The sequence below is a fragment of the Lichenostomus cassidix genome, chromosome 19 (genome assembly GCF_008360975.1).
Source record: "Lichenostomus cassidix isolate B80296 chromosome 19, HeHo_3.0, whole genome shotgun sequence".
Lineage (NCBI taxonomy): Eukaryota > Metazoa > Chordata > Aves > Passeriformes > Meliphagidae > Lichenostomus > Lichenostomus cassidix.
In genome coordinates this window covers 9514757-9530068 of record NC_139499.1, presented here as the reverse complement: position 1 = coordinate 9530068, position 15312 = coordinate 9514757, and the positions used below count along the sequence as shown (strand labels likewise).

General features: G+C 46.1%; 1 protein-coding gene across 1 annotated transcript in view; it reads left to right on the top strand.

The window, feature by feature from the left end:
- The window catches only part of ACACA (acetyl-CoA carboxylase alpha), a 93259-nt gene continuing 77947 nt past the window's right edge, over positions 1-15312 (top strand). Inside the window, exons 1-8 of the mRNA XM_085078544.1 lie at positions 1-156; positions 3025-3071; positions 3772-4021; positions 12997-13129; positions 13662-13800; positions 14035-14144; positions 14581-14662; positions 15028-15126. Of these exons, the coding sequence (XP_084934670.1) occupies positions 3798-4021; positions 12997-13129; positions 13662-13800; positions 14035-14144; positions 14581-14662; positions 15028-15126 (787 nt within the window). The 5' untranslated portion in view covers positions 1-156; positions 3025-3071; positions 3772-3797. The remainder of the gene's footprint in view (positions 157-3024; positions 3072-3771; positions 4022-12996; positions 13130-13661; positions 13801-14034; positions 14145-14580; positions 14663-15027; positions 15127-15312) is intronic.

Genomic DNA, 15312 nt, shown 5'->3' with positions numbered 1-15312 from the left:
GCTGGCATCGAGCTGGGCTCAGCGCTTGCGTGGGGCGTTAAAACAGCGTGGCCAGGGAGCCACACTGTGCGTGTTCAGAGCTGGGGACCCTCTGGTGCAGGAATCATCCTCACTTCACCCTCTCGACCTGGAACCACCCCCCCAGCCCTGGTATAGGTGAGCACCTTGCTGGGTTTTTTGTGTTCAAGAGAAGTGACTCTATTTTTAATAATTTGGCTTTGTGGTTTTTTTCTCCGTTGTTTTCTGTTACCTGTGTTCCTCCAGGTAGGGCAGTCAGAGCACAAATCCATTTTGTCACTTTAAAGTAGTTTGTGTTGATCAGCAATGCCACAGCTCCCTGGGCTTTAATCAGGAGACAACCAGTTCTATTAATTTCCTTTTTATATGCCATATCAATATTGCAGGAGTGTTACTCTGATTCTTTGAAAAAGCCCACAACTCATTTTCACTGAAATACTGATGTTCTTTTCAGCTGTGGATTTGTCTTCAGAATGGGATGGTTTAGAGAAAAATAAGAAACTTTAATTTCCCGCTGTCGTTGACCAAGTTTCATGCCTGGGTGTATTTTACAATATTAAAAGTGATTTTGAAGTGAAGCTGTTATAAAACTTCCAAAGTCTGGTATTACAAGTGCATTTCACTGTCAAAGCAGAGATGTGACTAATGGTAGTAGTAGAGCTGTGGAGGAGTGAAGTGGGGTTTGTTTCACCTCAGGCAAAACCAGACATGGCACTTTTTCACTTTGGATTGCAGAGGTTTTGTTGCTCACAGCACGGACAGGATTTGGGTGTTAAATGCCTGGGTACCTGCAGAGCTGGGAGCTGTGGAAGTGCTGCCTTTGGAGCTCTTGTGAGCTGATTTTCTGGGAGCAGGGAGAATGAGGCTCAGGCTCTGTGTAGATCCAGCTGTGACTAGAGGTATTTCTGCACCCGAGCAGGCTCAGTGGTGTTACCTGTCCTTCCATCTTCACAGGATGGAGCTCTCAATCTCCATCCTTCCATAAACTACAGGTGTTTCTCAGTCTCTGCAGAAGTTAGCTGTTTGACAGGCTGTTGGCTCCAGCACAAGGGGCTGTGCATAGCTGAGGACCTGGATGATTTTGGGGTTTAGGGTCTAGTTCAACAGTATTATAAGACAAACAGTACAAGTGTAGTGTTTTGGCACACAAGTTTATCTTGGTGCTGAGCTGAATTCAGGGTGCTTGGGTAAAAATGGAACTGTGGCAGTTGCATTTCAGAGAGCCAATACAATATGCAGAGGTGCATAAATATAATGTACACCTTTATTTGTATGTATGTAATATACACCTTTATTTTTATATATATATATATATAATGTATTCCTGTAGTTGAATACATATAATATACCTCTGCATTTGTATATATAAAATATTTGTATATATAAAATTTGCCTTTATATTTCTGTTTATACAATATACCAGCGTACAGTGCACAGCCTTGTGCATTCCATTCTGAATGGAATCCAGAGGATTCAGTGAGGAGATCTCTGAGAAAGTCCCTGTGTAATTTAGCCCCAGACAATGCTGAAATTAATTTAAATATGAACGAGGACTCTTGGCATGCTGAGAACATGCTGAGCTTATCGCCCCAGCACAACGCTGATTGCACAACCCCAGCAGAACTCCTGCCTTTGGGACTGGGCTTCCAGGGCTTGGAAGTGCCTTGGGAAATGGATCTGAGCAGGGTTTCATGGATAACAGCTGATTTTTTGGGGCTGAGTTGGACAAACAAGATGTTGGAGTGAAGTTGTGTGAGTGTGGCAGTGCATGGCCTTGGGTGGGTGGTTTCTCATGGAATATTTGAGTGAAATGCTTCAATGTTCCAGTTCCTCTGCTTCCCCCCCAAAAAAAGCCTTGAAACTTGCTTATTAATGTATTAGTTACTGAAATTAGAAAAGGTTTTTCTTCAATGAAGTAGGGTTGAAGTTAGTTTGGCTGCATCCCAGACTCTTTGGGGTTGTGATTGTGCCAACAGTAAATCTGTCTGGATGAGAATCTTTAGGAGTGATCCAATGCCAGGATAAATATACACGTAAACACTGTCTGCATCTTTGTATGCACAAACAAAATTTGATTTGTGCTATCTGAGCACCTCAGTTAAATAAATCTCCCTGCATGGTTTAGTTTGCACATCACAGGTGGGTTGCAAGGTCATGCTTCCCCTTCTTCTTCACTCTACGCTCAAAATAGGGGTTTTTTAAAATGCTTTTAATGTCCATGTTGGACAGATATTTGTGGTTTTTCAGTTATAAAATGGTTAATGATGCCTCTGTCAAATGAAGTGCCCATGGCCCCAGGGCAACCGGAGTTTGTGGGAGGAGTGATGTCAACATAGGATTTGATCTAAATAATTTAGTCAAGTACATTCATGGCAAAAGTGCATGAGCCAGTTGGATGAGTTTTTAATTCTCAGTTACTGATGGAAAGCAGGAGTGTGGTGTTCAGGGATTGCTCTGGCTATAACTGCTTTTCTGAGCCCTCATTAAAGGCACCGTCATGTCCCATTTGTGTGACACCACAGGCCAGGTTTTTGTGCTGCTCGAGAGCCGTCGTGTTCCTGCTGAGCTGATGGTGCTGCATCCTTGTGCTTGGCATAACGTGGCTGTAATTAGCAGCACTGATGAGGTTTGCACTGGGATTTACTCCTTGGGATTCAGCTGGAATCAGCCAGCAGGTGCAGAAGGTGACAGAAAAAGGTTTGGTAAGAGTAGATAGTGCTGGCTCAACCTGTTGTTCCTTTTAGAAACAAAACTGCCTGGCAGGTGGGATGGTCAGGTCTCTAAGAAGATTCCAGAAGGATGGACCAGCAGGAGGTGCCACGTAGGGCTGGACTTGGGCACTGTGGGTTCAGCTCCTGGGTCACTCTGTACCTGGAGCAAGCCAGCCAGTCCGTGGTGTCCCTGTGGTTTTTTCAGGACAGTTTTGATGGTATAAACAGGAAAACACAAACAGAATATGCTTCATTGTAACCCTAATCTTTACTTCCTAATTCTTTTCTTTTCCAGTTCGTTTTGGAAGTGGATAACTGCTCAGATTGCACGGATATCAAGAGGTCAGTGCATTGCTCATTTCCTAATGGTGTGTTTTCATCTGGCTGAAGTTGTCATGTAGATGCATCGAAGTCAGGCAGAGCAGGGGGTATCAAATGTTTATTCCCCATCCCACCTTTGTGCTGTGGGGTTTTCCTTGGTTTTCCACATCTCTCATGGCTCTTTGTCGGTTGCAATTATTTTTTTAATTTTGAAGAAAATGCTTTCATTCCCTGCTGGAATACTGGAACGCTCAAAGCCACCCCTGGAAGTGTCCAAGGCCAGGAGCAGCCTGGTCTAGTGGAAGGTTTCCCTGCCAATGGTAGGGGGTGGGACGAGATGAGATTTAAGGTCCCTTCCGACCCAAACCAGTCTAGGATTATTTGATCCTGTGATTTTTGATATTAAGAGTTCCCTGCCTTTGTCTATAGGTGTTGGGTCTGGTGTGGGGGTTTATTGTTGGTGGATTTTTTTTCCCTTTAAGAGGCTCCTGCAGTTTTGTCTAAGGTGGGAGGTTCTGCAGCTTGTGGATCTGAGTCCTTGTGCAAACAGTGAAGTAAATGCTTAGAGCAGAACTGAGTCTGAAATCAAAACTCAGGGTTCAGCTCTGACCTTTTAACATTGCATTTCCCACCAGTGAGCCTTGCTTTGTCCTCATCTTTGCCCCCCAAGGGCAGTTATTCACCTCAGGTTTGGTTTTCTCCTTTCTTTTGCCCCATCCAGTGTTGAGAGGCCAGTTTGGGGGAGCCATGGAGGAGTCTTCCCAAGCCGATAAAGCCGCGGACATGAACGCTCACTCGCGTTTCATTATTGGCTCCGTGTCAGAGGACAACTCGGAAGATGAGACCAGCTCCTTGGTGAAACTGGATCTGGAGGAGAAGGAGAGGTCTTTGTCACCTGTGTCTGTCTGCTCAGATTCCCTCTCAGACCTGGGACTTCCAAACACTCAGGATGGCCTGGCCAGCCATATGAGGTATGGATAAGTAGTGCTCCAGTCTTTTTACCCTGCCAATTCCAAAGGTAATTCAAATTCAAAATTCAACTTTATATCCATGTTTGGCTTCAGATGTTTTTGTTGTGCCAAGACGTCCTCCAGCATTCTGTTTCTAAATGACTTCTTGTATATTTGTCTGTATCAAACCCTTCCATTTTCCATGGGTTTTAGTGAAATATTTGTGCCTAAATTCCTTAAGCACCTTGCCTGTGCTGTGTGTGTTGTCCTGGCTTTCAGAAAATGGAAATGTCTTCACTGAGATGGTTAAAGTTTTCACTTGTGTGTGGCTTTTTTGGCCCTGTTTGCTGATAGCAAGAACAATATTTGCTTATTTTGACTTTGTACGGGATTTGCTGCTTTAAATGTAGTCAAAGCATTGACAGTGAGTAGGGTCAATGACTTCCATGCTGGAATTTTTTTGGGTTTGGATAGAGAAAATTGTGATGGTTGTAGTAAAGATTGGAGTCCTGCAATGTGCTGATAAGGCGAGATTTAATGTGGCCACTGCTGCTTGAGCTCAGGGTTGGTTTCAGGGCTGCCCCACTCCTGATTCTTTGTGAATGACCCATGAGCTGGGCTTTTGAGGTCATGGTGATGCTATTTCCTTGTCCAAAGGCCCCTTTATTTTTAGGTCTTGCTGATTTGCATTCCACTAGTGAGATGTGCCTGTTGGATTTCCCCTGTTGTACTCTGGACACTTTTTGTGTGTACAGATCAGTTTGTTGGTGCCTGGTCAGTCTTGCTTCACTCTCCCATGTGTCCTTCATTTGTTTGCCATAGTCCAGGAGGTCTGCTCTTTCTGCCAGTGCTATCCCATTCCAGGAACACACAGGTCAGCGTGAATCCCTTTCCAGTTTTTACTGGACAATCCCTCACTACCTTTGCTGTGCTGCTTTTGAAGGAATGGTTGATTCCAGAAAGGTTTACTGACCAGCAGTAGATACTTATACAACCAGCTAATCCTCCTTCTTCTGTTTTACTGGTTTCTTTGCTTGTGCAGATTAAGGAACTGTGGTCTCTCCTTTTTTTTGATGGTTCCCTTCCCACTTCAGGGAGAATCCTCTGGGAACACACAGTACCAAACTCCTCAGTTTGGGGCAGAAGGAGGACATTGGTCTGTACCTGACATGGTCAGGCTGCTGGCAGGTTCAGCTGGCACTTGCACAACTGATGTAAAACCTTAAAGCAAATTTACAGAGGGTTACTTTTCCAGAGCCCGCCAGTTGTCATGATTTAGCAGCACAAAAGGTAATTTTGAAGCAGGAAACGGTAACTAGATACATTTTCGAAACAGAAGACATTGGATGAGCACCTAACCACAAGTGTGTAAATGGACAATAGCAGAGCAAGAAACTTCTAGGACAGTGCCTGGCACCAGAGAGCCTCAGTGCAATAGATGTGCAACCTTGCACCCTCTGTTGTAACCTGCTTGCTTTGGCAGTCACTTTGGGGAGCACTTGACTTTTGAGTTAAATTGGAGAGAAATGCCAATTCAAATAGAAAAGTTACAGCATTGTAGGCTGTTTTTCTAAGATAAACTCAGGCGGGTTGAAATACTTTTCAGGATGGTTGTCCCTTTCATCAGCAGATTTCTAAATCATGTTTGCAGATGGAGAAACTGAGACAAAAACAACAGCAAAGACAAGTTCAACAACTTGCCTGGAGTCACTCTGTGACAATCAGTTAATGGCACAGAGGTGCCCTTGCTTCCAGCTTCCTTTTGGTGATCACACTTGGTAAAGTGATGAAGGTAAATTCACAGGGAGTTCTGTACACTTTGGCCAGCAGGTCACACAAGCTGCAGGTCCAAGGGAGCATATCTTTTGGAAGAAGTTGCCAAAAATCTTTCCATTTGCTGGTGATTTTCCCACAGGGTAAAAATAGAGATGGCTCGTGTTTGAGGTGAGAAGCTCTGCTGCAGAGCACTTCTCAGGGAACAATTATGATTAAAATGCAGGATTTATTCAGCTGCCAGAGGGTTTGTGAGGGCACCTTATTGATCTGGTGGTGTTTATGCTGTTGCTAAAGACACTCTTGCTGGGACTATTGGACTCTCCTGCCACTGGAGATCCATGGAGAACTTCAGCTGTGCCAGTTGGCTGCTGCTCTGGAGGATTGAGAAAGCCACACTCTGAGAATGAACTTCAAATTGCTGTGTGGAGCATCAGCGCTTAAAAGTTGGCGTGTGGGGAGAGTAACCTCACAGACTGAGCTTTCAGATGGTCTTTGTTGCATTTTGCAGCTTTAGATAATAAAACCAAACATGCCACTTTTTCCTTTTTTTTTTTTTTTTTGGTTTGTGTCATCTCTGGGTTCAAAAGTTTCCGTCAACACTTCCAACCAGTCCTGCTGGGATACAGTTTTCCTTGTATTGTAGTGAGCTGTTGTAGAGTTGCCATGCCCCTTTCTGAATTTTTAGTGGTAGATTAAGAAACTCCTCCATAAATGCCACTTTGGAAAGTACTTCAGGGCCCATCTGTTTTGTTTAATAAATTGTTCTTGATTATTGCTAAATTTAATTTCTAGCTTCCAAGACGGTGTCTTGTATCAAATTCTTGTTTAAAATAGAACAAAACCTGGATGTCTTCTGGTATTTGTACATCAGGGCTCTGGTTTCATAAGCAATGACATGGGTGTACAGAGTCACCTGACAATCCACTTGTATCAGCTGAAAGCCAAATTTTTGGATGGAGTTCAGCTGTTACCTCATATGAAGCCCACAGAGTTTAGCTCTTTGCTCCTAACACTGGTTGGACTTGTCAGTGTATTGTCTCAATAAATTATTGAGATGCTCTAGCAGAACTAATCATGGTCTAAAGGAAATTTGGACAAATGCCTCAATTTTAGCCTGGACAGTAGTGGTTGAGTATGCCCAGCCTGGCACTGGGACAAGGTGCCTGCTTAGAAACCAGCCCTAGAGTGACTGCACAGAGTCCTGAATGGAATGAAAGATCCTTTTGAGCCTGTTCTGAATCTGAAAAAATTCCTTTCCAGCCCAGCATTTTGTGGTTGGGAGGTTGCACTGTACAGCACTGATCCTGTGAAATTATTGGTGCTGCTGTGGTTTCATCCCAGCTGTGAGCAGGGAGGTACAAATGTGCTGTGGGGTTGTATTCTTGTTTTGGTGTTATTTTACTCCCTTTGACCTCAGCTAACAGGGGAAATGTCCTCTCTAAATTCAGTCATTTGTTGGGAGATTTTGCAGAGATTCCCTGGCTGAGACAGCACAGCATGACAGTGACTCACTTATCTGATCCTTCTAACTGGAAGATAACAAATCTCTTACTTTGGACAAATTTAAAACCCCTCCACCTGCCCCCTAATTCTGGTTTAGAAAAGGTCCATTTTTGTGTTCCTGCAGATCAGATCTGTTCAACACCTGAACTTTGCCAAAGAGCACGGGGAGGGCTCCCTGCCAGGGACTCCAATTCCGCTCCACTCTCTGGTGCAGAACTATCTTGTGCTGTTGTTGTTGTTGTTCACTTTTATCTTTGAGCCAGGGCTTGACCTGGGCAGTGTTGAGCTGTTTGTTGCTCCAAGAACATGTGGAATTTTATACTCACGAGGATGTAAAAGTAAAATTCTGTAAGTACTTTGTGGGTTTAGGAACTGGAGCATGGATATCAATTTGATTTAAACTTGGCTATTTATTTAGATTGATCTTTGTATTCGCTGGGTGTTTTGAGTGTCAGGGTGTTGCTTCTGGACTTGCAAGGAACCTCAGTGATTTGGGCTGTGTGTATTGGGGATGCTTCTGTTCCAAATGCATCCAGCATGGCAGATAAACAGCCAGCTGTGTGGTTAAGGGAAGGAATGTCTGGCAAACTGTTGCACTTGGTTATTTGGGAGGAATCCTGGCAGATTGTACCCATTTGGGCTCTGTAGAAATTCCTGCTCTAGGCCAAAGGCCTGCCTGGACTGATGTTGGAATTCTGTGTTAGCATGGAACGGAAGTTAATTAGCAGGCAGTGCAGAGAGGGCTGTTTTTATTCTATTCTGCATCCTTTATTTAATTTCCTGAAATCCTGAGACTCAATTCACTGTCAGAACTGAGTCAAGTTTAATTTGTTTTCATCTCTGGGTGAAGCTCTAGTTTTGACAGTCTGTGTTCAAGCCAATTCTGGCTCTTTAAAATACGGGCAAAGCTGCCTTTGGCTGAGTGCAGGTTGCTGCCTCCAGTGCCTTTTACCTGAGGCATAGGGAGCCACTTATTCCAGCTGTGGAATTCTGCATCCCTTCCTGGACAGCATTTCTGCTTGTTCCTTCCCTCTGCCTTCCTGTGAAATAGGATGCAAGGGCAGAGCTAAAACCAGAGCAGAGCTTAGGGAGGAATCAGCTGCCTGAGTCTTATCAGCCAGATCGAATATGTGTTCTCATCATATTTACAAAACATAAAGGCCCAAATGGATGGGGAGAGCTGCCCTTTCCACACCCTTCACAGGGCAGATCAGAGGGAAACAATCCCAGTCCTTTCTCCGGGGAGTGTGTGTGTGTGTGTGTGTGTGTGCTGCAGGCTGCTCCAGGCTGCTTCCACACACGGCTGCTCATGCATCCTGCCTTTGGAAAACGCGGCGACGTCACCGACAGCCCCTGGCATGTGGCACTGCTGGGATCAGTGGCAGCTCCTGGCTGGGATGTGCCTCAGGTATGTGTCCAGAAGAAATGATTTTTCCTTGGAGGCTGCAAGGGAGGAGCAGCACAGCCTTTCCCTTTGTCTGATCGCGGCCTGGGTGCCGAGGAGGGGGTGGATTCGATGGGATAGTGGGGTTTGAGGAGCATTAGGAGGAGGAAATGAGCTTTGTGGAGCATGTGTGTGTTGGATGGGCAGCCCTGGAGCAGTGACACATCGTGTGGAGCTCATTTTTGTAGGGATGCTGCAGCAAATTGTGGCCATTGATCTCTCAGCAGCGAATGCAGCAGGCAGAAGGGAATATTTTTAACCAATGCTGAAGCTGCTCCTGTGGGCTTGTTCCTCCACTAGCAAATGGTGGCCATTTCTGTCACAGCAGTGGATTCAGCTGCTAGAAGGCACAGGGAATGTTTTTAACCAGTGCCACATCAAGCTGTCTGTACATGCAGGATTTGTTTCCTTGCAGCCATACTGGGCAGAAATTGTGTGGATTGGGGGTGTGGGTGGGGTTTTTGCAAATGAATTAAATGGGGAATTTGTGGGGTACCTAATGATTGGGCAGTTTGAGTTGCTCTTCCAAGAGGAATAAAAGCTGGTGTGTGAAAGGCATGGAGTTTTGGGGTAGATAGATCGTGTTGGGTTGTTTCTTGTTAAACTCTGTTCTCTCCCTGGGATCTCTTGGCTCTGGTGAGGTTTATTTGCAGGGTCAGGCTGCCCTCAGTCCACAGTGTGTCGCTGTCCCTGTTCCCTCCTGGTCCCTGGATGTGCCCAGAGCTGGCAGCACATGGCACTGCTGCTGCCCCTCACCATGTCACCTGTCCTGGCCTTGATGGTCCTTGCTGGTCCCTTCCACCTCAGGATATTCCATGATTCTGGTGCTGAGAAAACATTCTTCCTTCCTCCAGACATATTACTGGACCCTGCCATGCTGTAGTGCTTTGTTTGTGAGGATATTTGTTCTTCCAGCACTTGGAGTGGTCTCACCTCCATCTTGTAGGTGGGAAACAAGCACAGAAATTTAAAGTGATGTCTCCAGGGTGTCCCAGGCTGATGTCCAGCTTGATCTGCCAGCTCCGTCACACTGTGTCTGCAGGCTTCCACAAGCTGACATTCCTCTCTGCAGCCCTGGAAACGCTGTCCCTGTCACCTCCCCACCCCTCCTGAAAACCCCATACGAAATCCTACAAGTTGGCAGAATTCTTGGGGTCGCAGAGCCCTTGCAGAGCTCACAGCTGGGGCTGTGCTCAGAGCAGAATCCCCGGGGGTGCTGCATCCCCGTGCATGCTGGCAGAGGCTGTGGGGAGCCCTGCACCCCTTGCCAGTGTGAGCCCCTTTTGGGAGCTCATCCCGGGGTTCCATGGCTCATCCCGGGGTTCCATGGCTCGGAGCAGCCGTGTGCAGCCGCAGCAGCGACAGCCTTAAAGCTCATTACGTAACCTGTGGCTGCTTTTCTCTCTTTGCTGATCAGCTGCTCTCCTCCGAGTGACGAGAGGGAGGCTGGTCCCCTCTCTGCTGCGTCACGGCCAGGGTGACACGGCGTGGGGGGAGCCAGGGACAAAGGTTAAGGGATTTGGAGCAGTCGGGGAAGTGCCACTGCTTGAAGGAGAAACCGCGTGAGGCTCTGTGCAGCTTTCCCTTGAGCTGCAGAATTGGCAAAAATTGAGAGCTGCAGCGGCAGAGAGGAGCCGTAAGCAAGCCTGAAATCCATTAATTCCTGCACTCAGCATGGAGGATTCTGCGGAGCAGAGTCAGGAGATGAGGTACCACATGCTGCAAAGGTAAGAATCACAGATCTGCCTGTTCTCCTCCTGCCTGGCTCTGTGCTGGAGATGCTCACTGAGCTTTTGGTGTTCATTTTATCCTCTGGAACCTCGCAGAGCCTGTGGGCTCTCCGTGCATGCAGCCTCTGATAAAGATGCCAGAATGCAGCTCAACTGGGGAATCAGGGGTGTTCAAGTTGGAGATTCTGCAGAACTTCTTCCCCCTGTGAGCTCTGAAGGGTAGAAAAACATATTGAAAATTCCTCCATCACAAAATTCTGCAATTGTGAGCATGTCAGTAATAGGCATGACAGTTACTAACTCAGCATTTATTCTGTTTTGTTTAGAGCTCTGTGCTTTCTTCCTTCCTGCCCAGCTTCTACCTTATCTTATCCTGCAAAACCCCTCAACTATTCTGTTTTGATTACAATGGGCAGCCTGTGGTTATTGATAAATAAACTTAATGTTTTCGGTATGCTCACAAATCAAATTACTTGTTTATAAACAAGTGTTTGTTGCATTCTGGTTGATGAACCTCGGGCTCTGTTGACATTTTGCCCTTAGCAGTATCTTTGTGTGTAGTAATTTCTGCTTGCCAGGACAGTTCATATTTAAACATGTTCAGAAATTCTGACCTCAGGATTTTTATCTCTTTTCCTGTGTTCGTTGAGACTGCTCTCAATGAATAAACCCCTCTCCCTCCTTGGACTGTGCTCCTTCCTTGCCATGAAGACTCTGACCCCCTAAATACACAGATTTAGTAGAAATTCAACCTTAACTACACATTTACTCTCTTTCTTGCCTGTTGGTTCCTGTGCTTGTACTCCTGGGCTGAGTTCACAGGAGTGTGTGAACTTTTGCTGACAGGGATGTGTTCTAAGTTCAGAGATGATGTCTGGAAGTGCAGCTGCCTGGAAGAAGGGAAAGTCTGAGGGGATGAACCTGTGCACACAGAGCTTGTTCTTTGCCTTTCTCTGGGTGTCAGCTCCCTGCTCTTCTCTGAGATAAGATCCTCGACTGGATGGAGTTGTTCTGACCTAGTACAGCCATTTATTTCTGTCCCAGAATGTCACTGGGAGTGATGACATTGATCAGTATTGTGGTGTTACTGTGCTTCTGGTGGAATGTTAAGGAGGGTCTGTGATCCACGTGGGTAAATATTCATGGGCCAGAAGGTATTTATGAGGGAATGTGAGGGGAAATCTCAGTGTTCACTGTCAGGCTGAAACAGCAGGTCATTCCAGCTGGGATACTCCAGCCCTGCCTCGGGGCAGGAAACCTCCAGCTGCAACTCTCGGGCTCCTTGGTGGCTGTGATGGTAAAAGGAGACCTGGAGATGTGCCTTGGCTGGTTCTGGCCTTGGTTTTCCCTTTGTGCCCTCCCCCAGCAGTTCCAGTGGCTCTCTCTGCAGCCCATCCCACTTCCCAGTGGAATTACTCAATGGAGCAGCCCTTCAGCAGCTGATTAGGCCAGAGGTTCTGTCCACAGGGCTCCTGGGGACACATCTATCAGCGACCAGCACTGTTCCCTTGGTGCTCTTGGGGCTTTCTGAGGCTCTGAGTTGAGCTTCCCAACCTTCATTCCTCCACAAGGGTTCTGTGCTGCTGCCAGTGGCAGGGCAAGGGCTTCTCTGTGTTCCTGGGGAGGGAAACTGTTAGGGAAAGCACAGTAGATACAGTGAAAACAAAAATGTGTTATGAGCCGAGAGGTGAAGCTTCAGGGCCTGTGAAGTAAAAAGTGCCTCATGAATTCCCAGTCATGCTGCGCCGTGGCAGACGCTCTGTGTGAAGAGCAGCTCTGTGCTTTTCCGCGGAATTTCCTCTCACAGTTTCAGCTTTGTAAACTTTAGCAAATCAGCCAAAGGGCGATCTGTCCCGGTGTTGTTGCTATGGAAGCTCAAGCAGAAGGAGGGGAAGTGGCTGTGCCATTCCCACACACAAGGGCTGTGGCAGGACACCGAGCTGGTCTTGGCAGGCACAAAATTGGCTTTCTGTGTTTGTAGTAGGAGTAACGTGATTAATTTGTCCTCTGGCTCTCAGAGCTTTTGAGGAAGATACTAAAGACTGGGTAGTGGAAAACTCCTGGAAAATGATTTCCGTAGCCAGTCTGAGTCTCTCATTTGCACCTGGAGATAAATTTGCTGTGCTTCCCAAGAGGATTTCCTTATGGAGCTGATCTTTGTAGCTTGTTTTGCCAAAGCCAGAAATCACTGTTGCTGTTTCCAGCTTCTCTAGATGAATTGAAAGCAATCTGGTGGAGCACTGTTGTCCTGGGTGGGGCAGCAACGTACAGCCAATGTATTTTTACCTATTTATATTTTGGCATAGCTGGAATTTTTCCAGATAACCTGGAACTTTTGCATGGAAGTAACTGAAAAGTAGTTTAGAAGGAGTCATCCCTGTAAAACTGAGGATCAGGCCATGGGGGATGGAGGTAAGGAGGGGAATCCCTCCTGCTTGTCTGCTTGGGAAATTTGGTCAAAGGCAACCTTACAAATTATTCACATATTTTCTTGTGTGTGGCTACACTGACAGGTTGTTTCTGTCTTTCCCTGATTTCCTCAGGCCCAGCATGTCTGGTTTGCACCTTGCCAAGCAAGGCCGGGACAGGAAGAAGGTGGATGTGCAAAGGGATTTCACTGTGGCATCTCCAGCAGAATTTGTTACTCGTTTTGGAGGGAATAAAGTTATTGAAAAGGTGAGTTTCTGACTTTTTTTAGCATATTGCAGCTCCTCTCTGGAGCTGTGACTTCTCTCTCTAAGGCTGTACATTGCAGGTGTGAAATTACTGATATTCCTGAGCTTGGAAGTTGTACTTCTGCCTGGGATCATTGTGTTTCCTTTTTCTTTTATATGTCATAAGTAAACATCTTATTATTTTAGCTTAATGTAATAAGAAAAAAAAAAGTGAGTGAGCTGGAGCGCTTCTGCTGATACAGAAGGATTGACAGACAGATATTAGAAAAGTAGAGTGGAAAAACACTAAGAAGTATATTTAAAAATAAATAATAATTTGATTTGAGTCCTTCTGCTCTTCAATCCAACCAAAGCATAATACATTAAAATTTTATGGTGAAACAAGAGCTGCTTTCTGAATTGACAGCTGGGCCAGGAACTGTATGCTGGCTAAGGAAACTGCAAAGAGTCTGCAGGGAAAAAACTGCTTTCATGATTGTTTATAGCTTTGTGCTATTTCGACTCTATTTCATCCCAGCTTCTAATGCACCCAGGTCCTGATAGCAAATAATGGCATTGCAGCAGTGAAGTGCATGAGGTCCATCCGGCGCTGGTCCTACGAGATGTTCCGCAACGAGAGAGCCATCCGATTCGTGGTCATGGTCACTCCTGAGGACCTGAAAGCCAATGCAGGTGGGTTGGAGAGCTGGGGAAGGGCACAACCTTCCCCTTGCACAGCCCTGGGGGTGCAGGAAGGGGAATGTCCATCTGATCTGTCAGCAATGGATGTTGTGGAGCAGATCAGTGTTCCCTATGGAGTCAGCGCTGAGGGAGCTGGGAGGGCTCAGCCTGGGGAAAAGGAGAGTTTTAGACCTAAGTCCTGCTGTGAGATTTGCAGTCTAAAAGGAACCTCCTTTGTGTGTGCAGAGTACATTAAAATGGCAGATCACTACGTGCCCGTCCCTGGGGGACCCAACAACAACAACTATGCAAACGTGGAGCTCATCCTCGATATTGCCAAGAGGATCCCAGTGCAGGTGAGAAGTGTCCCAGACTCTTTCTAATGCAGGGGAAAACACTGTGCAATCTTCTCTCCTTCAGTAAGGAGTTGTACCTGGGGGAAAATGCAGGACAAAGAAACTGAAATTCCAAACCTGTATTAGCACCCAAAGGCAACACATGTGACGGTGCAGTGCTGTCCCAGTATGAATATCTGCAGGAGAGGGAGGTTCCCTTCAGCCTTGCACTTCCCTACACCCAGTTCCTCCTTGGCAGATTGCTGCAACAGCCTGCTCGCACTTGTCTGCAAGGTGCAAGTCATGCTTTCAACTCAGCACACCATGTAGCTCCTGGCTGTTCTGAGGCTGTTTTCCATGGGGAAGAGAAAGACTTGAAGTGTTTGCATGGATCTGTTTCTGCTCACTTGCTTGTTTTGCTCCAACAAAGAGTGACTTGTGCTCTTTTCTCCTGCAGGCGGTGTGGGCTGGCTGGGGCCATGCATCAGAGAACCCTAAACTGCCAGATCTTCTCCACAAAAACGGGATTGCTTTCATGGGTGAGGAGATGGACTGCTCATCTCTTGTTTTAAGTGGGGAGGTTTAGGGAAATAAAAAATCCTGAGTCCAAGGGAGAGCCATGAGGAATGGTCTGCAAGTGCAAAATGGATTATCTATTCTTTACAGTAGTTCTTGTATGGAAGAAGGGCAAAGTTCTTCAACATAACCTTTAATATTGACAGAAAAAATCAGAAAATATTCCTGTTAAACCAGATTGTTTCAAAAGCTGAATGTCCCAGTTCTCATTTTAAAGAGGGTTCAGTTTATGGGAAGAGTGGAGTTTAACCTAAATTAGATTTCTGGACATTTCCCTAATGTCTGATACCCCTGTGCCTCTCTCATGCATTGTCTTTGCTCTTTGCAGGTCCTCCCAGCCAAGCCATGTGGGCCTTAGGAGATAAAATTGCTTCTTCCATCGTGGCTCAGACTGCTGGCATTCCAACTCTTCCTTGGAGTGGCAGTGGTAAGAAGGAAATCATCCTATGTTTATCAAGATCATCCTAATCTTTTTTCCTTCAACATGTCTAATTTTTAAGAAGGTCTGTGCTCAAAAATGTGTTCCATCACAAGATGATCTTTGAAGTCCCTTCCAACCTGAACCATTCCATGATTCTGTGTGGTTTTGGAGGCCATGGAAGTCCTCTGCAGT